The sequence below is a fragment of the Rhipicephalus sanguineus genome, chromosome 10 (genome assembly GCF_013339695.2).
Source record: "Rhipicephalus sanguineus isolate Rsan-2018 chromosome 10, BIME_Rsan_1.4, whole genome shotgun sequence".
Lineage (NCBI taxonomy): Eukaryota > Metazoa > Arthropoda > Arachnida > Ixodida > Ixodidae > Rhipicephalus > Rhipicephalus sanguineus.
The window spans coordinates 48579331-48606738 of NC_051185.1; the positions used below are offsets into that span (position 1 = coordinate 48579331).

General features: G+C 44.9%; 1 protein-coding gene across 1 annotated transcript; it reads right to left on the reverse strand.

Annotated features, from left to right (window-relative positions):
• Window positions 1-18923: 18923 nt before the first annotated feature.
• Window positions 18924-24702, reverse strand: LOC119371831 (uncharacterized). Its single transcript, XM_037642286.2, has 2 exons — window positions 24446-24702; window positions 18924-19165 (listed from the first exon to the last, which is right to left on the reverse strand). The coding sequence occupies exons 1-2, from the start codon at window positions 24694-24696 to the stop codon at window positions 18949-18951; spliced, it is 468 nt and encodes a 155-aa protein (XP_037498214.1). The 5' UTR covers window positions 24697-24702; the 3' UTR covers window positions 18924-18948.
• Window positions 24703-27408: the final 2706 nt, after the last annotated feature.

A 27408-nucleotide genomic window follows, 5' to 3' on the forward strand; every position in this document is an offset into this window, starting at 1 on the left:
AACGCGCCCGATCTCACGTCGGTGATGATGTACTGGGCAGAATTCACGGAAGATTCACGGTTTACCGATGAACCTCCGCAGCTTCGCCCACTCATCATCATTCACTCCGTGGATATGCTGTGATTTTTTCGCTGCGGCAGACTGCTGTCTGCCCGCCACGCGTTGACAAAGCAACCCCGCACGGGGTTCTTTATTGTGCGGGCGTAATTGCAATGGGGAGCAAATTGCCGAAGTTTATTAAGTGGATAGTTTCGGCTACCTTTGGCAGCAGCAGCCGTGGCATCATTTTGGCAGCAGCAGCCGTGGCATCAAGGAACGCCGCTAAGCCATACTTTTCTGGTTTCGCAGATCGGAGTAACGCAATCGGAAAGCGCTGATTCCCACCATAGCTGTGGTGACAAGCATCCAGCTTTCTTGGCACGTGGACTTCGGGCCCACCAACACCGCCTTTCGACGTCACCGTGGATTCCGGGTGACATCTGACAGCGCCGCCGCTGACTTGCACCACTCCGTGGCGCCACCAGCACTACAAAAGAAAGGACCCTATCTACCTGCGCTTCATTTGGCAGCAGCAGCCGTGGCATCAAGGAACGCCGCTAAGCCATACTTTTCTGGTTTCGCAGATCGGAGTAACGCAATCGGAAAGCGCTGATTCCCACCATAGCTGTGGTGACAAGCATCCAGCTTTCTTGGCACGTGGACTTCGGGCCCACCAACACCGCCTTTCGACGTCACCGTGGATTCCGGGTGACATCTGACAGCGCCGCCGCTGACTTGCACCACTCCGTGGCGCCACCAGCACTACAAAAGAAAGGACCCTGTCTACCTGCGCTTCATTTGGCAGCAGCAGCCGTGGCATCAAGGAACGCCGCTAAGCCATACTTTTCTGGTTTCGCAGGTTAGTCTTTCACTTGATCACGGCCTTTGCCGCCTCTGTTTTCAACGCTTGTCACACCTGCTGCTGCCAAAGTTGTTTTCACGGTTCTAACAATGCCTAGTAACGCAGAACTTGCTCGTGATGTTGAAGCCTTACGGCTAGAAATTGCAGGAATGCATGAAAGCTTACGCATGATCAACCAGCTGTATGAGGAATCCAAGGAAAAGTACAATGCCGTGAGTGCGGAAAACAAAACTCTAGTCAAGGAAAACGAAAAGCTGTCCAGAAGGATAGCTGACCTCGAGCAGTACTCTCGTATAAATAATGTCGAAATCAGGGGGGTGCCATCTACACAGGGCGAAAGCTGCGTAGCTGTGCTGCAAAAAATCGGAGAGAAGATTGGATGCCCTGTGGCGCCAACTGACTTAGACACTGTCCACCGCGTCCCAGCAAAGAAAGACAAAAATATAATTGCACGCTTCTGTTCCCGCACTAAGAAGGCTGAATTCATAAGCAAAGCTCGAAAAGCACGCCTAAACGCTACGACACTCGGCTTCCCTCCCTCTGCAGAGACAAAAGTTTTTGTGAACGACCACTTGACTCAAGAGAACAAACGTCTCTTCGCGCAAGCTCTCGAGCTGAAAAAGCAACACAGCTGGAGGTTTCTGTGGACGGATAATTGCCGCATTAAAGCCCGCAAGACAGAGGGAAGTCGCGTGTACGTCATTTCTTGCATTAGCGACCTTTCGCTAATCACTCCATAGCTGTTCAAGCTTCCTCGTTTTCTTATCCAATCAGATCTACATTCACGACAATGTATTTCACTTCAGAAGAACTGAAATGTTCACTTAATAACACCAAACACACCCACAAATCCTTGATACATTTTAACATACGTAGCCTGTCAAAGAACTATGATAGCATGATAGATTTCTTTTCTAATCTAAATAACCCCTTCACTATCATCTGCCTCTCGGAAATATGGCTGTCAAACGCTGATATTGTGTTATTTGGCATCCCCGGTTATACAATGGAAGCATGCGTTCGTAAGGACACTCGTTATGGCGGTTCAGCCATTCTGATTCAAGATAATCAGTCGTATCGTCGTCGCCACGATCTGCATTTCTCATGTTCTAATGTTGAGTCTGTATTTTTGGAATTCGACACGTCATTCCTTTCCGCTAACAGTAGAAACACAATCATTGGATCTATATACCGCTCCCCGTCATCTTGTCCTACTCTCTTTTGCTCTCAACTGGATGCTATCTTGAACGTCATTGCTAATGAAAACAAGAATGTCATCATTCTCGGTGACATAAACATAGACATTACTAACCCTACTGATAGACATTGCTCTAACTACACCGCATGCTATGAAGGCTATGGCCTGGATTCACTAATAGCTGTCCCCACCAGATGTCCCCCTTGTGGTTCTCAATCATTAATAGACCACATATTATCAAATTTACAAATTGAGCAACTCGCTGGTGTAATCACTGTTCCTATTACGGACCACTACCCCGTGTTTGCGTTGTTAAACTCAACCAACAACCGTACGCATAGAAACACAAGAAAAACCCACTTTAACACTTCCAAGTTCATCAAACAAATTGCAGAGACAGATTGGAAATGGATTCTTTCGGCAAGTGATCCAGTCATAGCATTCCAGCAATTTAATAACAAAATTAGAACGGCGTACTTACAGTGTATGAGCATAACACAGGTCTCACGCTGGTTTTCAGCTCCAAGAAACCCATGGATAACAACATCGCTCTTACAAAGCATTAATAAACGTGAAAACCTACACAAAAAGATCAAGCGTCAGCCTTTCAATGAAACGTTGAAGTCGCGATACGTAGCTTATTCTAATACACTCGGCAGACTCTTGAAAGAAGCTAAGCGCATCTACTTTGAGAACGCAATAATTAAACACAAAAATGACACTCGTAAAACATGGGATACAATCAGGTCATTTCTTCATTTGTCTTCACCTAGCCGTAATCCTAATAGACTGAATACAGGAACAAGGGTGGTAACAGAAGCCACTGATATCGCAAATGAGTTCAATGCTTTCTTCTGTCCTACACCTGATCATTCACAGTCAACACTCAATCACAGTCACACAGTCAATACTCAATCAACACAGTCAATACACAATCAGACCCCTTATTCATTTTACCTATATCCCACATCACCGAACGAAGTATCCAATGCAATAACCAGTTTACGGACTACTGGACCCGGTCTTGACGATTTACAGCCCTCTAAAATCAAATTAATATCACCTCACATTGTCGAAGTGCTCGCACATATAATTAACTGCATGCTTAAAACAGGTGTTTTTCCCAACGAGTTAAAACACGGTAAAATAACTCCCGTGTTCAAAAAAGGTGACAAAGAATTAGTATCTAACTATCGGCCAATCTGTATTCTACCCTTTTTTAGCAAGATCATAGAAAAACTACTTGTTAACCGCTTAACAAACTATTTCCAAAAATTTAATCTCTTATCACCTGAACAACATGGGTTTCGCAGAAACTACTCCACTGAAACAGCTATTTTATAATTCACTGACAAAATAAAGCATGCCCTTGACAGCGGCCATATTGTCGGCTCAGTATTTGTAGATTTTAGCAAGGCATTTGACACCATCTCTCATGACATCCTATCTCATAAGCTAGAGGCTGTGGGCATTCGCGGCCCAGCACTTTCACTCATAGGTAGCTATCTAACTAACAGAACGCAGATTGTAAATTTCGAAGGTTCATTGTCACATGTTAAACCTGTCACAATGGGTGTCCCACAAGGCTCGCTTCTAGGTCCCATCTTGTTTCTCGTATACATTAACGATCTTCCCAACTGCCTAACTAGCACCTCATCCATTTTATATGCTGACGATACCACTATATTTACTTCTAGCGATTGCATGAGTACCATAATAACCCGACTCAACTGTGACCTGAGCAACTTATCAGCTTGGTGCAATAAAAACAAACTTCGTATCAATGCGTCTAAAACCCAATTCATGCTTTTTCATACAAATAAACGTGTCATCCCATCTGCACCCTCACTCATCCTTAATGATCATATTCTGTCACCTACAAATGAAGTCATCTTTCTTGGAATCAAGCTCGATCGTCATCTAAAATTTAACCTGCATGCTGAAATGATCTCGAAAAAGATCGCCTTGGTATCAGAGTACTAATTTTAACACGCTCGTTTTTCCCACAGCATATCAGAACTTCACTTTATTACGCATTTATACATAGCCACCTTCAATACTGCATTTCCGTCTGGGGAAACACATATAGCACGCATTTAACACATCTACAACATTTACAGAATCAGGCCTTGCGGATCATAAATTTTTCTAGCTACATGTCTCATTCGGTACTAAATTACACTTCATTAAGCATACTACCATTACGCTACATGGTTCAGCTCAAACTTGTTTTACTAATATATCGCACACTTAACTATGAAATCGCTATCGATACATTTCAAGCATCTGCTCTAACTAATAGTAATAACACTAGATTTTCATCTAACAGCAACATTTTACTTCCCCGAATAAACACAAATTATGGAAAATTCACAGCTCTTTTCACTGCCATTCAATACTGGAATATTTTGCCACTAGATATTAAAGCATGCCGCACAACAATATTATTCAAAAAACACATGAAGTCACACCTACTAACAACATTGCTCGCTATCGATTCATTATGACTATATGCGTAAAGCGTTTCATTCATAATATGTATCATAAAATTGTGTTGAACTTTTTCTCCAATTTTTGGTTTGTTGTTTCTAGAAATTTAAGATTTCGCTAAAATTAGTTGCCCGGATGTTTTATTATTTATATATGAACTGTACGCCGTGTTCTTTGACAATACCTTATGTTTATATAAGTTACGTTGATTGCAATTTTTATCGTCTATATTTAGTTCTGTACTATTTTCTCGCGAATTACGTTTCTTGTGCAGAATTACCTTTTGTTGGTTCTTTCCATTGTTCTTTTTTGCTATATGCCCTGCTTATTATTATCTCGCATCTTTTTTTTTTACTCTTTAACTGCTTTCTGCCATCATGCAATTTATTGATACTGACAAATGACTAATAGGAGGTCCCCCTGACAGTTTTGTAACTCCGGGACCTCCTTCTGTACTAATGGTGAATAAAGAATTGAATTGAATTGAATTGCTATCGAAGTTCAAGTTCCTCGTAGCCGTAAAAAGGGAGCTGTCGAGACCTGCTCGGCTTGTGGACACCAAGATCGGTGTGAGCTCCAGCGCAAAGGCGGATGACTTCGGAAATGCTTTCTGAACGTAATTGGCAACTGAAGACGAGGGGCTGTCTCGGTACCTTTGATGCCGCATGGCATCGCCATGAGCGGGCTCAAGGAAAACGTCACGCGCGTTCACCAGCGCTTTAGTGAATACAGGAATACCACATATATGGAGCGTCCGTCGAGATCTCATTTATCGTAGGTGCGGACGTATTCGCTAATAAGCGCGTCAGGCTGTCCGATTAAATATTTGAAACACAGCTGTTGCTTATATTCAGCGGTTTGTAGTTGCATTAGAAAACTGTCCCTGCAATACTCTAGCGCTCTTTAAAAACTTCGTATTCAAAATTAATTTTGTCTTGCTATTTGCAACTGCGCCTACGTTCCTGGTTACTGAACTCCTGAGCAAGCGAGGCTGACCTTGAACACTTTCACAAACGCTGTCGCAATATTTACGGCAATTATACAGGTCAAATTGAAAGAAAAACTTTTTTATGCGCGCGAATAATTTTTCCTAGGATTATGCCATTTAAGCATTCCTTTATTGCTGCCAAAATTTCTGCATTTATTTTGGTAGTAGAAGCACGCCGTCATAATTAGTGCAAGTTTGTTCAGTGATGTTTTCATTGCGGAGAGCGTTGATGATGAAATCGGTCACTTTGTGTTTAATGACCAATGCCGAGAAATAGCTTCCCCATGTGCCACAGAGTTGGAAGCCATCACATGTAACTGTACAGGCAACTTTGGGCGATAGTACTGCGAAGATACGGCAGATTTGTGCAAATTGTTCTCGTTTAATCAGTATTTCGGGTAAAATTTTTGTTTGGGCGACAGCTTTAATGTGACATAAAAATATAAGTTTTATAAAGTTGCTATTGTAGCTTCTTGGGGCTAGGACGCACTAATTAAGATTTATGACTATGGGGTGACGGTAGAAGTCACGTCCGTTACTTTTTTTCGGTAACGGTAACACGTTAACTTTTTTTATGGCTAACGCAGCGCGCTAACGCGTTCCTTTTTCTTTAGCGTAACGAGTAACGTATTTAGTTACTTGTTTTCGGTAACGCATACAACACTAGTTATGAACAACGCACGCCACCTATTGACGGCAGCATTACCATTTCTAATGCAACAGCTTCATTTAACATGTACAAAATTTGAGCTCTCTATTGTTAAAGGTGCAGTGGATAGCATGCCCGGCATCTGTTGTCGCGGACCTAGAGGGCGTGGGTTCAACTCCAGTTAAGGGAAATTTATTTCTTTGAGTTTTTATTTGCCGTCTGATCATGTGCATTTCTTCGACGTCATTTCCGTGACGTAATTACTGAAGTCTTGGTAGACCCCGTCATAAAACACTGTAGTGTTAAAAGATGGCTTTCGCCTTCAAGTCGTCTTAGGCGAATGCATAGAGGACCCTGTGAGGTTTTCTGTTTCTCTCGATCAAGAATGCCATGTAACGCTAATATCGCGTGCGCAGTTTGTGGCCAGGAAGTACCGGGCGCTGAGCAATAATGCAAAAAAAAAGAGAAAGCCACATAATGTGACAACAAATGGTGGGGTTTAAAGTCCCAGAGCCTCGATATGATTAAGGAGGGACGTGGTAGTGGAGGGCTCAGGAAATTTAGACTACCTTGTCTTCTTTAACGTGCAGTTATATCTAAGTACACGGGCCTCTAGCATTTTGCCTCGAATGAAATGCGGCCGCCGCGGCCGGGATTCGATCTTGTGGCCTTCAGGTCAATAGTCGAGCACAGTAACCACTAGACCACCGTGGCGGATGGCACGTAAGATAGATGGTGATTCTTGCTATGGGGGAAGAAAGTTGCAGCAAATGTACCCTTTGTTTTCGGAGCACCCGTAACTGTGCGCTCTAAAAAAAGACTAGTATTTGGATAGTATTTCACTATAATGGTCATCTACCTCACGTGCTTTCCTTGCGTTATCAGCGCGGTGGTCCCGGCACTTTACGGACGCGAACGGCGGGCGCGCTTTCAGCATGACATTGGTTTCTTGATTGTAAAGTGGCGAGAGCCTCGTTTTGACGAAAGCAAACACAAGCAAACCAGTTGTACATTTTTTTCTCAGAGTCTAAGGGAACTGCCTCGACTGCGGCGAAAGGCTCCGATGCCTTATCAAATACTGAAATCGACCGCCGGCGTCCCGCTTCGGCGGCGTCAACACGAGTGCTGCGAGAAATCCTCATCACGTGATGACTTCACCATATTACGTGATTATGACGCCACAGATCACCAAAATGTGCGATCTCGTCATGACGTAACTATGATGTCATCACTCCGTCTGATAACGTGACCTCACATGAGGGCATCATCACACGACATCATCGCTTAGTCAAAGGTTTGCCGATCGCAGAGGAAGGGCAAAACCAGGTGAAGTGCAGAACGCGCGCAATGCCTGCGGTCCTGGAAACAGTGCAGTATCACGTTAGGTGCAGAAAGCTTTCGGGGCTGGGGAGGGGGGGGGGGGGGGGAGAATCAATGCATCGAATGAAACGAGAAAGGTGGCTTTCTTCACAGCTAAATTGCTCTAAGACAAAAGCAGTGCTTTTTAGAACGAAATCTACGCCTTGTGATATTACGAAGACTCTCACGCTAAATGACTCAAAAGTAGAACTCTCTGCGTCAGTTAAAACATTGGGTGTTATTTTTTATGAACTGATGACTTGGGACCACCATACCGATTACTTAAAATCTAAGCTGTTAATGTTGCGCAGGTGCCAGAGACTGCTACCAATACAACAGAAACTCATGATATATAATGCACTATTTGCTTCACATCTGCGTTATTGTCACCTCGTTTGGTCAAACAGCACAAAACAATCACTAGGTCATCTAGTCATACTGCAGAAGCAAGCCTTACGGGCTATTGCTGATGTACCCTACAATGACCATACGCGTGATCTGTTTATAAAGTTCAAAATTATCCCAGTTGACCATCTATATGAGTATCAGCTTATGTGTTCTTTTAAACGTGAAACGACTAATGGTACTACCCATATTAGGAACATCGCAAACTTGTTAACCAACCAATCATCTCGCTTAAACCGACACACTGAACATTGGGCAGTTCCGCGACCACGCCCAAACTATGGTTTTCAAACACTTTCCTACTGTCTTCCCTCCACTCTAAATAAATATAAACTATGCGATGAAAACTTACGTTATGTTCCTAAAAACGCATTGCTTCAACTAAAATTATGAATATCAACCTTGCTTTTGTGTTTCTTGAAAATGTTTGTTTCTTGCTGATGCTTATCACTTTGCTTTGTGTATTTTTATTTTAATATTGCAACAAGTGGGAATATTTGTCATGTTGCTGCTGTTATTGTATGGGGAGGTGGGACCAGTCAAGCTGCCTATATGCAGCTTTTATGCCACCATCCTTGCTGTGTATACATGTTTTGTAACTATGTGGCAATAAACTTCAATTCAATTCAATTCAATTCAAAGTCGTCTCAGGAGCATGCACACGGGACACTGCGAGTATTGCCTTTTCGCCGGTCCCCTAGGTATTTGTACTTTGTTGTTGCCTGAAATACACTTCAACTCACACCAATGCTGCAGGCCCCAGCTCCTGCAAACCACGATGAGAGAGCCAGCGCGGTCAGTGCCGGTCGCCGATCACTGGCATCCAAATCCAAGATCAGCGTCGACAGTCGTCGCTGCGGCGCGTCGGCTGGACGCACTGGTGACCAGTCCGGCGTCAGCAAGAAGACCTGCGACGGCCAGCATGGGTCGGGGCGCGAGCGGTACCAACGAGGCCAGCTCGATGCAGAGAAAGACACCAGATCGGCCTCGGTGATATCGCTAGCGGGGGACAGCCGCGCGAGCGGCAAGTCTTCTCGTCGATCCCTGAGGCCGATCGGTCCCGAAGAAGTTCCTCTCGAACAAATTAAGGGAAAACCGAAAGGCAAGGTCCTTCTGATGCCGGACGGTACCTACGTGCATCTACACGAGAAGAACGTATGGATAAGGTGGGCATCAGTTATATGTGTTACTCTGTGGTTTTGAGTTGCTACATAAATCTAAATGAATCCAACGGGCATTGAAGTAAACGAAAGCATGGGGGGTTATTGGTTGTTTTTAACTGCAGTGCAATATTTATGAATTGAATTGGAAGGAATTAAAGTGGACGAAAAATCAGGTACTGTTTTCGTCGGTGGCATCCGAACCCACAACCAACAAATTATGCTTCCCATGCGCTAACAATCTAGCTATGACGGAAAGCCCTTCCCAACCCACTTCGTTGGGTATTTCGGTACGTGTATTCCCTGGGAGTGTTAGCCAGCGCCACTCGTTGCGAAGGTGGCGACTGTGGAGCGCTCTTTTCGCCAAATGGCATCACCTGGCACGTGATCACTACACGAGGTGGCAGCTGACCAGTAATTCCTCGCATCCTCCTCCGCATGCTTTCCTTGGCTTATTTCTGAGTGTTTGGATTCATTTAGTTGTGTCTAACAAGGAAATTTCCTTTTTTTTTTCGTGCTGCTGTTTACGAGCAACATGTATCATCGCACAGTGACTCATACATCAAGCCCCACTTCCAGAAGAACAATTAAGGCGTTTTCGTTATGACATGTGCTTTGTGGCACTCAGGTTCGAATATTCCAAACCTCGAACATTCCCTTTGAATGGTTCAGTCTTCGCTTCAAATCGAAAGACACTTTTACTATTCGATATACTTGAACAGCCCCAAAATTTAGAACGTATTCAGAACGTGTGTTTAGTTATCAGCAATGTTGGCGAATGACTTCGCGGAAATCCGCGCGCGCGCTCGCCTGTGTGTGTGCGTGTGCGTGTGCGTGTGCGTGTGTGTGTGTGTGTGTGTGTGTGTGTGCGTGCGTGCGTGTGTGTGTGTGTGTGTGTGTGTGTGTGTGTGTGTGTGCGCGCGCGCGCGCGCGTGTGTGTGTGTGTGTGTGTGTGTGTGTGTGTGTGTGTGTGTGTGTGTAGAATTTTGACACGACGCCGGCTTCTCGCTCAATGCCACTCCGCATGAACACACAAAGATCTCTGCTTGATCACTGCGGATTTCGTACTGTCAAGGATTTCGCTGTACAATGCATAAAGTTCCTCCACATTTTCTGTACAAGAAACGATTTTTCGTCCCTGCCCTAGTAGCACGCAGTGTTGCCACAACAATGAAGCGACTTTCTCTCAATGTTGTGGCAACGTTGTGTCAACATTTACGGCTACTAGGGTGGGTGTTAAAATTTTTTTTTGTACAAATTCATTTATAGCACTATTACAAAATATTCCCTTCAATTCGCACTTGGTTTTAATTATTCGAATGCGCTTAGGAGTTAAAATTTATAACTGAGCTCGCTCTAACGGACCATCGGTTATTTGTACTTCGTATTATGTGACCTGCCCACGTCCATTTCTTCCTCTTAATATCAGTAAGTAGTTAATCGGATGACAAAGTCAATACTTTGCTGGTATGCTTCATTGGTGAACCATATGTAACGGAGTTCTGCTGTTGTCTTTTAGTCTTTTTAAAACCACGCTCTGTGTTTTCTGTACACTGTACTGCGCATAATACGACGTAAAGCAGCTTTGAATACGACATTGTGTACATTTGTTTGTTTTCTTGCTTTTTTTTCTTTTTTGCAGAGCGATGCAGGAAAAGTACCTAGCCATTGACTACACATCGTGCAGCCTGAAGTTCGGTTTCGGTCTTATGCTCATTGCCTTCATCTACATAATCATGTTCCGCCAGGGTAAGCGAACCTCGAACTCACAGCCCCGGTTCTGTTGAACACTCTCGGACTCCGCTCCTTAGTCTAGTTTAATTATATCTTCCCGAACAAACCGTAAGGAGATCGGTCATACGTTGCAAGCCAACGACTACATACTCTGATTATGCGACCTAAACCGCAGACTTTCCGTTAGTGTTAGCGTTCTCCTGCGACTGGGCTGGCCGCCTTCGCTAATAACTATTATATGTAAACGCGTGCGCAGGCAAGAAGCGCCACCATTGTCCTCTGCGCTCCTTGTCTCTGAGAATACGCCTAGTTAGCTAGGTCAGTGCCTTGTTTAACTAACCCATGTTCGTATCCATCAACCAAACCTTGTTGAACCGAACTACTACACGTTCGCCTCGCTCCGTAACGAGATAAAGCGCAGATGAAACTCATTTGGGGGGCTGCACGGGGAGGATCTTTGGCCACTGACAGGGACCCTAATTGTATTGGAAGGCCGCAATTAAAGATTCCTGACCATCACTCAAGAATCCCAACTGTTTTGGGAGGTCGCAGTTAAAGAACTCTGACTGTCATCCGAGAAGCCTAATTGAGTTTGAAGGCTGCCATTAAAGATCTCTGACTGAACATTCAAGTATCCTGAAGGTAAGTCAGGAGTGCTCTGACGGATTTTTTGACTGGCTAGCGTAATCTAAGTTTTTATAAGTGGGGCCCTCGATCTCTTAAGCCGGAATAACAGTACCTGCGGCGATCGCAGATATGTCCTGTAGCCTAGCGTTACATTGCTCGGTGCCGATCAATACCGACACAAATCGGGACACGGCCGTACACTTTTAATCAGGTCCTGGTTAAATGCTGGCTATATCCAGGAAAACAGACGAAAAATGTCCGGTTTCCTGGCTACATCTAGCACTTCAAGCGGGACCTGTTTAAGAGTGTAGAATCAGTGATTCAACGGATAGATAGAATCAGTAAATCGAGGACAAGTGCAGCTTGCTACAGCTAGCTTTAGGAGACTCGCACTTCCGGCTGAAATTCTTTTACAGCAAAGCTGCGTATGGCTAGGTTCTGGCGGATCAGGTCTGTATAAGCAAAATACGCGCAAAACAACAATTTTTATCGCACCTGCAACACCCCCACAAGTGTCGCGATACTCGGCGGCGGCACTCCCCACCAAACGTTGTGACCCTTTACCTCTCGACGTAGAGATCGTGCCGGCGCCGTTATCAGCAGTTGCGCTTTGGACTCGCTATGAGACGGACGCGAGTCGTTTGCTCGGAGGAAGAAAAGTGGTAATTGAAGGTGCGCCAACGCGCACAGAAGCGCGAATGGGTGCGTTGACGACGTGAAGCTGCTGCCGCAGAACTTGCAGCGCCAGCCTCTGGCTTACATCTTCAAAGTACTGAAAGGGTTTTTATTTCTTTCTGTGTGCTTTGTGGGAACCACGCACACCGGTTATGTAGAGGTAGCGCCGCGTGTTTCACAGTGGCGGTTCGCGTGTCCCACCTGCGAAATTTAAAATGGGCAGAATGGTCACTGCCCAGGGGAGGGGGGGGGGGGCTTGGCTGCCAAAAAGATGTTGCTGAAGAAAGGCTCGAAATGACTCTGGAGCAGTGAGCGACAAGCACCTTTCGACATGCTTCGAAAGCGATTACTAGTAACGCCTCCCTTTAGCTGCCAGATATTGAACCTTGTGTGTTACCAAATTTCTGTTGTGAGATTGGACAGAGCTAATCAGGCGTGCTGGCTACTGGCAGCAACACCACCCTGCACGCTCGCTTTCACATAGACCATGCTAGGACAGTTCTCTTTATCGATGTTTGCATTGCGCGTGCACGTTTTTGTCTCCCCGTCGCATGTTTGAACCGGAGCGTTTACTCAGACGGCAATGTAATTAGAAGTTAGTAGCTAGGTGCATACATCATTGCTTTGCACATCTTCACTTCTTTCAGATCTCTTGTTAAATATGGCCATACTAGGTAAGCCCCTTTCACGGTAACTTTAACTACTTTCCGGTAGCGTTTTTGCACTTCTATAGGTAATTTTCGATATTATTATTATTATTATTATTATTATTATTATTATTATTATTGTTGTTGTTGTTGTTGTTGTTGTTGTTGTTGTTGTTAATATTAATATTATTAATATTAGCGGACACATAGTCCAGAGAGGGTGCGTGAGACATTGGGTCAAAAAAGGTAAAAGAGTGCTGCAAGCTAAACAACAAAGTTTTAAACAATGGAAGTGCAAAAGTTAAACAGCGCAACATTTACAAAGGCAAGTTATTCCAGCCAATAATGGTGCGCGGAAAGAGCTGAGCTTTCTTGCCGCCCGAAATTTGGCATAATCATGCGTGTTTCTTTTCTTCTGTGCTGTTTTTCTTCTACTTTACACGTGATTTTCCAATGCAGTGACTGATTACCAAAAATTAGACAAGGTTTGTTGTGCCATACAACTTCCTCTTACCAGACTTCTCTTCAAAATATGGGAAACAAACTGCCCGTTTCAGTAAATTTTTCTTTGGTACAATCTGGAGTTTCATTTTTAAAAGCTGCCGTCGAGCCATTTTAGATAGTCACTAAAAAGATATTTGCTTTCTTCGCTTTGTGTAGTACATTTATCAATTTCTTGCATTGTTTGCTTTATTTTTTTTTGTATCGATGGGTTTCATGGCTTTTTTTACGTACCGTTCGGTTGTATACATTATAAGACCAAGCGGTATGAACGGTCAGTATAAACACGCATTTGCGCAGAACCATATTTAAACAAATTAAAACCAGATGTAAGTTTTTATTGCACTTTTCTTTATTGATGTTTAACCTCCCTGCCTTTCCTACAGTCCTTCTCTCTTTCTGTTTATTGAAGTAAACAGTAAAAAATTGCTAATTATGCAAGATATTCTATTGTTCTGCCGCTCTAATTAGTCCCGTCGTCTGCCTTGATTCGCAGTAATGAACGTAAGCCAATTAGCCCAGCTGAAAAAACTTCGTGTATAATATTAATTATGGAATGAATAACTAAAATAAACACACGCCGAGTTTAAGGTTCCATATTTTTAACAACATATATTGCCACGACGTTGTCCATTAATATAACAAGCAGGTCACGTTGGCTTCGCCGTAGCTTTTAACCTAAATGTAAATACCGACTTAGTTGCAGGTAATTACGTTATTTATCAGTTTTACTAACGCTGCCTCTCACTTTGTCTAGCCTTTCGTGTTAATATTTTCCGTCATCATGACGAGCTTTAAGAACGCTCTACCTTTAAAAACCCGACAGTAGATTATTTGTAAAATGATGGTCTGTATTGTAATGTGGATCGATCGTTCAACCAGTTATTGGCATTTTGTTTAATGTTAGTCAGAAGATAAATATCAATACTACTCAATAAAGAAAGAGCACTACACACAGAAAAGAAAAAGGGTTTAGATATCTAGGCTTTCTCAACATGTAATGTAGGTCAAGGTGGAAGTGTGTTGAGTGAGTCATGACAGTCCCGTAATTTCCTTTCCGTTACTACTCTTTTTCCGGTCGTACTTTTACAGTAGCACATAATGCATGCATTTTACTTTTGAAGTCGAATATATTAGCGATTTAGCGACATTTTTGAAGCACATGTAGCGGGCCAACGTAAAGGCAGAGTCGCACTCATCGTTTCTTTTATGCTCCACAGTGAGAGATTACGTTTACGATCCGGACGCCAGTGACCTGCCAAATAAGGACAGACAGAAGGTGGACAACAAAACTTTCGCAGGTATGCTCGCGTTGCTGTATTAAATTAGCGTACTTTGAGGAGTTACAAACTGACGGTATTAAGTGTAGGGATGTGCGAATTCCAAAAAGTTCTAGAGTGAGTTGTGATCTTCCGTTACACTGTTTCGAGGGAATGAGGACAGAAAACTCACACATAGAAATACACACTTCAGCTCGAGGTGTCGCTTTTCACCTAATGCAAAATAACCTGCTCAAACTCCAGGTAGTAGAGAGGGCTAATCAAGGGCTTGGTAGCTTTTGCGAACACCTCGATTCAAAGGGGGCTCCTAGCATCTATCCATACATACATCGATCTATTCATCCAGTGAAGCCGTTTGTCTTGCAGATGCTTAATATTATGAAAACGGATAGAAATAGTATGGTCAGCAGTGGAGATAAGAGAAGTATGTCCAAAGTGTTGGTAGAAGTGAATGCAAGAATGAGACTGATAGAACCGGAATCGTTACAATAGTATGTAATGGCACATGGGGGAACTAGAGCCTTGTATGAAGCAGAAACTAAATATACAAAGCACTCACAAGGAGGGTTGTATTGCATGTACTGATTGCAACAGTTCATTAGTGTAGGTAACAGAATCCTGTAGCAGTTAACAGAGAGGATAAGTGCAATGGACAAGTATTATGGCCCCCAAGCAGCAATACACCATTAAAAAAACTCTTCTAGATCAGCCTAAGATGACAAGGACATTGTAGACGTCATTCAAAAGCAAGAAAAGAGCAACACGGCTAAAAGTTGATAAAGTGGTGAAAAAAAAAAACCATTCCAGCTCTGGGATATGGCAATGAAGCATGCTAGACAAGAGTGTAAGAAAGCGTCTATTGAGACGAAATATTCCGACGTGTTTGAAGTGTTGTATTTTCTGAAAAGGATGGTCGCTTTTGTATTTATGCTCTCAGATTACGAGCCAAACCTAGGAGGCAATCGCGGAACGATGCCTTTTCCAATGCCAATGCTTTTCGGGCTTTTCGAACTTGGCCATTGGTCAGACGGACGGTTTGTCCGCGATCAGCCAGCCGCGAGTGGTGGATGTGTTGTCCCCCCCCCCCTTTTTCTGTGTCCTTGTTTCTTATAGCGCAGTATACCTCTGAAGAATGAACATCAACCAACTAGCCCAACTTGCTGCTCTTTTGCTCTTTAGCATAGAATAAGGCATATATATAGTGCATCGCTCCGCGAGAGCACCCCTAGTTGTGAACTCAACTTGCAGCTGTCAGCTTGGTTGTGCATTCTGGGCTGCTTTATTTTCAGGGAAACATTCTGCGACAGCCACAAGCACGACAACAGCGCCACCAGCACAACTTCCTAGCCGGCATCTCCGTAGGAACCGAGTGATATCTTGAAGAGTCACGCAGGACATACAACTAACGCATATTTGTTTTGGAATTCAGAGTTCCCAGGAATAAATAAAGTATTTAGTTAAGACGAAGCGTAATGAAGCTTTTTATCAGCGGCGTTTTCAAAGTTCGAAAGAGAGTTGGCAAGTATTATTCCTAACGTTAGCCTGTGGCTGCAGGGCTCTACTGATCATTCGACTGGTTTGGTCAATCGATGTATGAAAGATAATGTAAATATAATCCAGAACGTTTCTGGTGCAGTGATCAATACGAGACGACGAGGAAGCAGCCAAGAAAGCGAGTGCAAGCTTGGGTCGCGTGGCTACCACTAACGCTGTGGCTTGCTTTATTGGCTCCTTCGTCATCTCGTATTGTTCACTACATTGCAAACGTATTCGAAATGCAGTGGTTCAGCGAGTTCTTTGGGCTGCTCAAGCCTACGCCGCATTGGTTGCGTCATAATCATATAGTCGTTTGGGAATGTAAAAAGGTAAAATTTTGTTTTTAAGATAGCGAACTGTGTGAACAGCTATTCAGTGGATGTGTCCAAGGTGTTTTAATAAGAAAAGCCTTCGGATGTGTCAAGGAATTTTTGCTTATTTTTGCTTAACTGTAGATATGAACACCGGTATCGACGCCACTAACGTGTTGTCGGGAATTTTCAGAAACGATGCTTTTTGCTAAACATGGTGTTGACTATAGCATAGCGCCAGGCCGTCGTCGAGCTTTTACTAGCGAAGCTGTCTAAGGTATAGATAGAAGGATAGAAAGAGAAATACAAAGAGATTTATAAAGAAACAGAAACGAAAAAAAGATTAAAAAAACAGAGCAAGGCAAAAATAGAAAGAGAAATAACGAGAAACAGATGGAGCGAGAAAAAAGCAGAAAAAGAAAGAAATTGGAAGAAAGAAATAGAAACAAACATGTAAAAAAGATACAAGAAACAAGGATAAAGCAAAAGAAAGAAGAAAGGAAGAAAGGAAATAATGAGATACAAGCAAGGCCTCCCAGCTCCGCTCTTCCGTCAGACTTGGCACCATAATTATCATCCAGCTTTTATTCGCATGTTCTCTTTATTCTTTGAGTAGGAGATCAATTGACCTTTTGACCAACCGACCGATTTATTGAGGCGAAAGCCTTCACGGGTCTCATGAGACGCTGCCCTTGAAAAGTGCGGCGTGCGCTACGAGAGATCACCTGACTTCATAAAAAACGAACGCCAGGCCTGCGCGGAACACGCAGAAAAGTCACAGCGAAGCGGCCTTTCTACGGCCTTCAGTGAAAAACTCTTGGGACTGCTAGTACAACTGCAGTTTAAAAGTACCCACTACACCATAAATCATCATCCTCTTGCAAAATCGGGGAGCACCCCCATGACATAGTTCATCATTTCGCGGAGTAACAAGTGATCCCGCTACGCGTCTGTAAGGCGTTACACACACTTTGTTTATCCTGTGACTGATGATGATGAATAATGGCTGAGCCCTTCATAGTGGGCGGGGAGCTTTAAGCCATCCACTCGTTACGCAATTCACACTGTGACACCTGGTGTTACTTTCACTCTTCTGCCACGCAGTATTACGTCTCTTAACTTGTTCCTCGCCCGACATAACGCGTGTATAGGGTGTTTTCGCTAGGAAGTTTCATGCTCCGGCGTGACTTTGTGGAAGAATACTCGGCGGCTACACAGAGTGCCTGGGTTTATTCCGCTTATTTTTTTTTTTTTTTTCATTGTGTGCGATAGAGGCGACAGACGCCGTTGACGGCGGACAACTGCGTCACCAAATCGGCTGTTGTTGTGAGCTCCTAACACCTTCCCCTGTAAAACAGAATTCGATCTGGATTCTAACGCACGAATTCTGCGTGACAGTCAAGTATTCTATCAGAGATCCACACCACAGCTTGAATCCGCATTTGAAAGAGACCCTATACAGTCCGTCATGTCGGGCAACGAGCCACGTTAACAGACCCAAAATTTCGTGGCAAAAGCGTAGCATGGCACCAGGTGTCACACCATGTCAACGGCGCAAAGTTAGTTGAAAGCCGCCAACCCTATACAAACAGCTTGTCATAATTTATCGTCATCATTAGGCACAGCATCACCAAAGTGCTCAGCTAGCCACATGACCTTTCTAGCATCGATGATGATGACTATGACGAGAATGACTACGATTGTATTATGAAAAAACAACCCCACCGGATGAATTTCGCCTTCAAATTGTCTTAGGCAAATGCGTAGTTATTGGTTGCATGTTTACTTGTTTGGTTGATGAATAAATAATTATAATGAATTAATTCCTCCATTTACATATATAGTCACAGGCCATTAACAAATACCTAGACACATAGGCGTTCTAGACACATTCTAGGAGGGGGGCGCAAAATCTGCCCCATACATGGACTTAGTAGGGTGGGGGGGGGGGGGGGGCGCTGCGATGAACCTTCGCCCGCCCTAATGAAGAACCCTGTGCACGCCTATGCCTAGACACATTTGCGTTACATCAGCCGTGGCGGTCTAGCGGTTATGATGCTCGACTGCTGACCCGAAGGTCGCGGGATCGAATCCCGGCCGTGGCGGCCGCATTTCGATGAAGGCGAAATGCTTCAGACACGTGTACTTAGATTTGGCTGCACGTTAACGAGCACCACAAGGTCATTTTTGGAACCGTTCACTGCGGGGTCAAGAAGCGTACGGAGGGGGACTAGTTGGTAAGACATGGAAAACATAAAACTGCGCCTACAACAGGACACAAGAAGAAATATGTGGACAGGGACAAGCGCAGCTGGTCCCGTCCACATCTTTCTTGTGTCCTGTATGTAGGCGCATTTTTATGTTTTCCACTGCGGAGTCCCTCATATCGTGGGCTTGCGACGTAAAATTCCGCCAATTATTATTGCTATTACAGCTGTGTTGCTAGCCAATGATGCTGAAGAGAGAATTTATTGTGAGCCGGCCAAGTCACCGCATGAGGTAGTAGCCCGGGTTGTCTACCCTCGGAGCTCTCCCCGCCACAGTAGTGTTATCAGCGGACACAAGCTGAGGCGACGCGCACACGCATCCGGACGAAGTGTCGATTTTCTTCAGCTTCAACACGCCGCTCACGTTGTACAAGACGTCGATGGCGTACGACAGCGTCACGCAGCGCTTGTTCGGGCCACACTGGAATTTCGGACACCTGCGCACAAGTCGCGTTCGCATCATTTCGGGCTCGATCGAAGAAAAGACGATATCACAGAAGATGACTGCTGTTAACGGTCATCGTCAATGCGTATAGCGTAATGGCGACGACAGTCAGCGTTGTTTAAAGATGCTGACTTGCAGGAAACCCTCAACGGTGTTGAAAACGCACGAATCGTATGAACGTCGTGAGGAGGACTTCCAACCAAAAGCAATGAAAAGCACACGGGAAAAAAGACGACACATCGCTGGACTAGCATGTGAGTGGAAACTAGGTACTAGTAAGCGGTGTGTCATTATTCCTATGTGAATGTCAGCGCGCTTGGAAGCCCTCCTCACAATGTGCAACCAACTAGCTCAGGCAAGCACTATTCTCGTCTGAACGTACTGCCATACACGCGGAACATTCTTAAAGGCGTTCTAAATGGTTTCGCTCTGCCAGAGGTGAACCGATCACAGAGGCACTGCAGAACCATGTGAAGTGCAGAAAGCTTCCAATTCCTCCGCTCACTGAAGCAGTGCAAAACCACGTCGGGTGCGGAAAGTTTTCTGGCGGTAATAATACATTTGACTAAGAAAAATAAGGTGGCTTTCGCCTTCCAGTCGTTTAAGGGAAATGAATGAGATACTTTGTGACTTTTTCTTTTTTTTACGTTTCTGGGAATATGAAAATTCGAAGCAAAAAGCAATTAGGTCAGCATCGGACGCGTAATTCGAGAGAGAGAGAGAGAGAGAGAAACTTTATTTGCGTATAACGCGGAGCAAAGCAAATGGTCGGGCCCCTATTCCAGGGCTCCGCTGGCCCTTGCCATCTTCTCTGCCCGTTGGATCAGACAAAGCTGATCATCAAAGGCCGAGCTGGACAGCAGTGCCTCCCATTTTTCCTCTGTGTTATTCATGTTGTGGTGTTCTTCGTTGTGAAGTGTACACTCCCATGTAATGTGAAACAGAGTTGGTGGGGCCCCGCACCACGGACATATATCTCTGTATGCTGTGGGGTAGAATACATGTAGCCTGTGTAAGTTCGTATATGTGTTTGTCTGGAGTCTGCGTAACGCCGCAGATTCCATTGCTGTGAGGTTCTTATGCGGTGCTGGATAGAGTTTTCTATTCTCCCTGTAATACTGAAGAATTGTAGCAAAATTAGGGTCTAGGGGCGTTGGGTCCTCTATTGCAGTGTGCAAGGAAGCTCGGTGATTTGTGAAGCCTCGAGCCGCCTCATCCGCAAACTGGTTCCCGGTGACGCCCGCATGCCCTGGCGCCCAGATAATCGTTTGGGTGTATTCAATTGGAAAATCTCTAGGAGCTTTGGTTAGAATTTGGAAGGCCTTCGTACATATTCTACCCCTTTCGTAGTTCCTACATGCAGCCTTCGAATCCGTGATTATTGTCAGTGGGGCTTTTCGCTCCCTGCCCTCCTTGATTGCCAGTGCTAGCGCTATCTCCTCCGCTTCTGTAATGGAGGCTTGGGCTATGGAGGCACAACTTGTAATGTTTCCTTTTCGGTCTGTGACCACAGCCACCATATTTTTTGCATTAGTCTGATATGGTGCTGCGTCTGTAAATCTTGCCGTATTCAAATATTTTGTCTTTTTATCTATGTAAGCTGCTCTTGCTTTACGCCTTCCAGCATGTAGAATTGGATCCATGTTCTTCGGTAGGGGACATATCTTGTACCAGGCTCTGACTAAGCACGACAATTCCTTAGCTCTTCCATGTGCCTGTACTTGTCCACCGAGACCGATCCTCTGAAGAAGTTCTCTGCCGGTTGGCGTCTGTAGCAGGCGGTTAATCTGTGTGGTCACTTGCGCTTCAGCCAACTCATCAAAGGTATTGTGGAGTCCAAGCGCTAACAGCTTCGCAGTTGAAGTGCTTTGTGGTAGTCGCAGAGCCGCTTTATACGCCATCCTTATTATTTTGTCGGCTTTTTCTTTCTCCTCTTTGTTCATGTTGTGGTAGGGTAGCGAGTACGTTAGTCTGCTGATGACTAAGCTCTTTACCAAACGAAGCGCGTCTTGCTCTTTCAGTCCAGCACGATTGTTCGTTATTCGGACTATCATACGAACAATTTGTTGAGCTGTTCGTTTAATCATGTTCAGTGTGTGGAGACATCGCTGATTGGACTGTAGCCACATCCCTAGGATTCGAACGGTCGTTTTCTCTGGAATAATATTGCCTTCTAACTTGACCTCAAGGCGAAGGCTCGGGTCTGTCCTTTGTTTTTTACTTTTGGAGAATCGAATGAGTTCCGATTTGTCTGCTGAGCACTGAAGTCCCCTTTCTCTAGTGTACTCTTCGATTGTTTTAGCTGCAAATTGGAGCCGTTCTTCTTTTTCTGCCAGGCTACCCTTGGTTGTCCATATAGTGATGTCATCCGCATAGAAGGAGTGTCGGATGTCTGGAATATCTTCGAGTTTTCTGGCTAGGCCAATCATAGCTATATTGAAAAGCGTAGGCGAGATCACAGCGCCTTGAGGTGTGCCTTTGCTCGGTGGGTGGAAGACTTTAGATTCGTCTTCTCCTACTTTGATGACAGCGGTTCTTTTAGTAAGGAAGTTTTGGACGTATTGGTACGTCCTTTGACCGCAGTTCGTTTCTGCTAGCCCATCTAGTATGGCCTTATGGCTTACGTTGTCAAATGCGCCTTTTATGTCGATGGCCATGACAATGTTTTCTCCTGCTGTTGGAACATTTGTTAGTACTTCCTCCTTTAAAAGTAGAAGGATGTCCTGTGTCGAGAGGTTTGGGCGGAAACCAAACATGGTGTTTGGCAACAAGTTGTTTTGTTCAAGATGCCGTTGAAGTCTGGTATTTATTAATCTCTCAAACACCTTGCCTAAGCACGATGTAAGAGAGATCGGCCTGAGGTTTTCTATTGCCAATTTCTTTCCTGGTTTTGGTATCATGATTATCACAGCATGCTTCCATTGCTGAGGTATTGTTCCATTTACCCAGTGTTTGTTAATGAAGTTTAGAAGCGCTGTGATGGCTTCATCATTCATGTTGCGAATCATAGCATTGGTGATTTGATCCGCCCCAGGCGCTGTGTTGCGTTTCATGCTGACGATTGCCGCTCTTACCTCGGCATGCGTGAAAGGCGCATCCAGTTCTGAGTTTGGGAGCCCAGTGTATTTAGCCTGGTAAGGGGCTGTGATGGCTTGGGCTCCGAAACACTTGGTATAGATGTCTCGAAGGAGGTCGTCTCGTGTGCCTGGATATGTGTGCAATAATCTTTCTAAAGATTTTTGTCCTTCGCGTTTAGTTTTCAGTGGGTCAATCATGGCTCTGAGGATATTCCATGTCTTCGCTGTTCCTAGGGTTCCATTTAGTGAATCGCAGAATTGTTCCCAGTTGGCTGTCGCGAGTTGATTAGCATACTCTTCGGCTTGCTGCGTTATTTCTTTAATTTTCGCTTTGAGTTTCTTATTTCGTTTTTGCCTTTTCCATCTTTTAGTGAGGTTCCTTCTTGCTTCCCACAGGTGGAGGAGGTGAGCGTCTACTTCAGGGGTGTCGTCTGTTCTAGCGACAGTTTTGGTGTGCATTTGCTTTTCATTTCGGATTACTTTGCACCACTCGTCCAAGTCGTCTATGGCAGTCATGTGCCCTTTTAGTGATTTTCTATATGCATGCCAGTCTGTTATTTTAGCTGTGCCGATGTGTTTGCGGATTCGGCCCGTGCGGATTGTGGTGCTTAGTATGTAATGATCACTGCCCAGGTTTTCAATGGTGTTGCACCAGTCCACGCTGTGGCAGTTTTGTACTATGGTCAAGTCCGGACTTGTGTCCATGGATATGGTGTTCCCTGTTCGCGTTGGGATTGCAGGGTCCGTTAACAGTGTCATTCCCAGTGCCTCTATTTGTCTTGCGATATTCTGGCCTTTGGTGTCTTGGATCTTATATCCCCAGCTTGCATGCCTGGCATTAAAGTCCCCAACTATGATTAGTGGATTCCCTTTCGCCAGTTTTGCTGTCTCTTGAAAGAGCTTGTCGAACGTTGCTCTCTTTTGTCTCGGGGGACTATAGATATTAAGTACGAAGGCGCTCTTGCCATGGCTCCCTTTGTAGGCAATTTCTGTTATGAGATGCGGGATATCCGTCCCTTCTATGGGCTTATGGCGTATTGCTGTAATTGCGTTATCGACTAATGTTGCAACTTTCCATTCTGCGTCCCCGGTACTATAAGTCTCGTAGCCCCGTAATTTTGGATGTGTTCCGGCTTCCTGGACTGCTATGACAGCTGGTGGCCTTTGTTGCGACACCACCAGCTGCAACAGTTGCCCTCTTTTACGCCGGAAACCACGGCAGTTCCACTGCCATATTTCGCACTCTTCTGATTGCTGCGTTTGATATTTAGCCATTATGCGTCTCCTGGTTCATGGCCGACAAACCGGGCCTGTTGTAAACTTTCTCTGCTTTTTCTCTGATGTTGGCGCCTGTGGCGTGCTTTCGCAAGGCTTTCGTGAATTCAATGTGTTGTGCCTGGATTTTCTTGTCCAGAATCTCTAGCTTTCTATCTACCTTTATCATGACTTGCTCTATAACTGTCGGTATAACTTCCTTCAATGTTTCTTTCAGCATCGACAAGGTAATTAATGAGTCGCCTCCTGAATTCGGTTGCGTCTGCGATTTCTGGCCACTCTGGGCTGGTTTAGAGTCTTGTTGCGGTCGCTGCGTTTGTTGCTTTTTTAGTTGCCTATTTTCGCGTTCTAGGTCGCCTATCCTTACCCGCATTATCTCTAATTCGCGTTCTAAGCGCGTGAGTTGTGGTGTTTGATGTGAGTGTAGGGAGGATTTTGCCTTTGCTGCCCAGCTCACCTTGTTCTTAGCTTTCTTGTTCTGCGCCTTCTTGCCCTTGTGCTGTTGTTGCTTTGCTTGGGCCCGCTTGTGGTCACCATTCTTGGACTTGGAGTCATCTCGAGAGCCGGACACAAAATCTGGTACTTCCATCCACTTCAATTTAGGCTATCATTACATCAATTATTGTCCCCTATGCTTTCCCTGGAATTATTGTCTATTGGATCTATTTGATTGCGTCAAACAAAGAAACGAGCCCCTCAAAAAAAATTCCTCTTCTTTCGTTAATTGCTTGTCGGCGCTATAGGAGTCTTGCCTCTTTTCTCGTGTGATTGCTGGAAGTTTCCTTTTTTCCTCATAATCGTCAAGGAAAACATTGTATCTGATGTAGGTCAACACTTAACACCGTATAAGGGCAAGTTTGCACGATACTCGTGATTAGTGGAAAGCCTCGAATCACAAGGAATCTCGACGAGCCACTCACCGGCAGCTCGCCATGGGTATCTCGGCGGGTATGCGCTTCGGGTCCACGTTGACGATGACGTCGAACGGGCAGGTAGAGCGGTCACCGATCTCGAGGGCGTTAGCATCGGACAGGCAGCGGTTCTGCTCGCGCGGTGCCCGGCGGCCAGCCGAGCTGCCCTGCCAGCGCCACGGAATGTCGACCCCGCAGCTGCACGAAACGCAGGCGGCCGAAACGGCCAGCAACAGCGTCCAGCCCAGCGAGGTGGCCATTGTGGACTGCTCCTTCTCAGTCTAGCAAGGCTCGCCAAAACATGGCGCATGCCCACTACAGGGAGAATACTTTGCTGTCTTGATTTTTCCACTAAAGGGTCCACGACACGGTCACCCGACCATCTGCGGTTTTCAGAGAAAAAAAATAATCACAGCATATACACGGAGTGAATGATGATGAGTGGGCGAAGGTGCGGAGGTTCATCGGTAAACCGTGAATCTTCCGTGAATACTGCCCAGTACATCATCACCGACGTGAGATCGGGCGCGTTTATACTAAAGGTTCGATGAGTTATGACGACTTGCAGCGCACTTTAATTTTACATGTACGCTGTGAATTTTCATTGTTTAGAAACCCATTGCTTAGAAAACATCTGGCGTCTTTCGTTAAGCAGCTGGCGTCTTTTCGTTTTGCTTTAGAAACATCTGGCGTTCTTTCCTTTTGCTTTTACAAAACATCTGGCGTCTTTTGTTGGTTTATTTCATCAATCAACGGCGTTTTGAACAAAATTTTTATTGTTTAATCACGCACAGGAGAAATCTCACCAGGCACTACCTTGGTGGTAAAGAATGGCTGCTAATGGGAATGAGAGACAGAAGAAGTCGGCTTTTAGCTAACGCTGCGATTTTTTTATTGTTCAACAACGCACAGGAAAAATCTCCCACCGGCACCACCTTGCAGGTCAAAGCGTAAGACTGGTTACATACTACGCTACGAGGGACGAACGGGTGCCGCTATAAGGAGCTTCGCCCCTAAAATATAAGCAGACGGTCTATTATGTCCTTACATGTATGAAAAATGGACTCTAAAGGAATATTTCAGTGCAAAATAAGCCATACAATTAGCCAGCTATAAACCCCGCCCACGGTCAGCGACCGCCATTTCACCATGGCGTGTGTGACGTCATGTGCTGCATAGAGCGGAGCCGTCGTCTTCTACCGAAGTTTCAGACAATGCACACTGTTCAGTTTCAATGCCAAGCTGACGAAAGGTGAAATTTATCAATTGCACGCGCAGCTGACCATGGATCAAAGCCATTCGCCAGAATGCAGACGCTCGCACAGCAAGCGGCTTATTACGTCACGGCTCGCGAGTTTGCCAGTGTTGCCCGACTCTCAGCCTACTCGCGTATTTATAACAATATTCAATTATAAATCAAGTGTTCGACGAAATGCGGTAATATTTCACAAGGTTATATGTGAACGCGGAAGTATTAAGCCACATAACACGGATTATGATCGAAAATTGGATGTCATGGCTCCTACTCACTATGGGAGATTGTCCAAGAATCCAGCGGTTAATATAAATGAAAAGATTTTTAAAAAAAGACAAGGAAAAGCAAAAGTCACTTCCGTTTTTTCGGAAATAGGATATCGTAATTTTAGTAAAACGGATAAAACAAATAAGTGAATAAACGAATGAAGAATTTTTATGAATAAAAAGTAATTCCTAATGCATTATTATAACATTTGATTTTCTAAAGACCTGAAGAATTAATGCTGATCAATGAATTACCAGCTAAGTACCTTGTGTCACCCAGCAATTCGCAGAGGTCCCCGCAGACGTTCCTGTCACTGTATTCCACTGAAGCAGCTCCAAAGTAAAGAATAATTAGAGTACTTAGCGGAATTATACATCTTTTGAATAAAATGTCGAAGTATTTCTTCCATTGATTTTTGAAACGGCGATAGCTTAGGAGAAAATGATCGATGTTTTCGGGTTCGTTACAGCTAGGGCACGAAGGGTATGACACCTGGCCAAACCTGCTTAAATAAAAAGTAAGGATTGCTGAAGAGGCAGCGTTTAGAAGCAAAAATATTAGTGGCCTATCTCTTGTAGTGTGTAGGAGCCGATAAGTAGGAATATTGTTTGTTTTAACGCGGCAGCATTAAAGAGCTCGTTTTGCATAAATCCCGGTGTCGGTGGCGGCGTCTTTGGTTGTGATCGAAAAATGAGCGTTGTTCGTGAGAGAAAATTTTAGCTAGATGCAAATAAAAAAAATCTTCGGTTCCAGTGGTACCGCGGATTCGAACCTGCAACTCGTCGCTCCGTGGCACGATGCGTTTAGCCGCTCGGCCACCACGCATACATGATCCATCGCACTAACAGCGAACTCTTTATATACAACACTTAGCGTTAGTGGTACGCACATCTCGGAGGTTCTTCAGCGGCTTGATTATCACCCGCGAGATGGCGCAAAGGGCCCACGGGGCGCGCTTTTAAACGCCCTCCCCCCCCCCCCCCTTTTCCCCGCCATTGGGCCGTGTTTCGGCGCCCGGCATGCATGGGTATTGTAGCCGGAGGGCGTTCGCACTTTGGCAATGCTTGCGGCACGGTTTAGGTTTCCACCGAAAAGCGAAGCCAGGCGAGGTAGTGTGAAGGCGATACGTACACGGACCGACAACGCTATTGCGTTTTACTCTTGAAAGTGAAGTTCAAGCCTCCTCGAAGTTTTCTTTTAACGCGATAGCCTTAAAGAGCTCGCGTCGCAGGAAATTCGGTGTCGGTGTCTTTTATTTATTTCTTTATAGCGGCGATCCTCTCGCGTGACAGACGTACGGACAGCTTTCTCACTGAGTCGGCATAAAAAAAAATCACAGCATATCCACGGAGTGAATGATGATGAGTGGGCGAAGCTGCGGAGGTTCATCGGTAATCCGTGAATCTTCCGTGAATTCTGCCCAGTACATCATCACCGACGTGAGATCGGG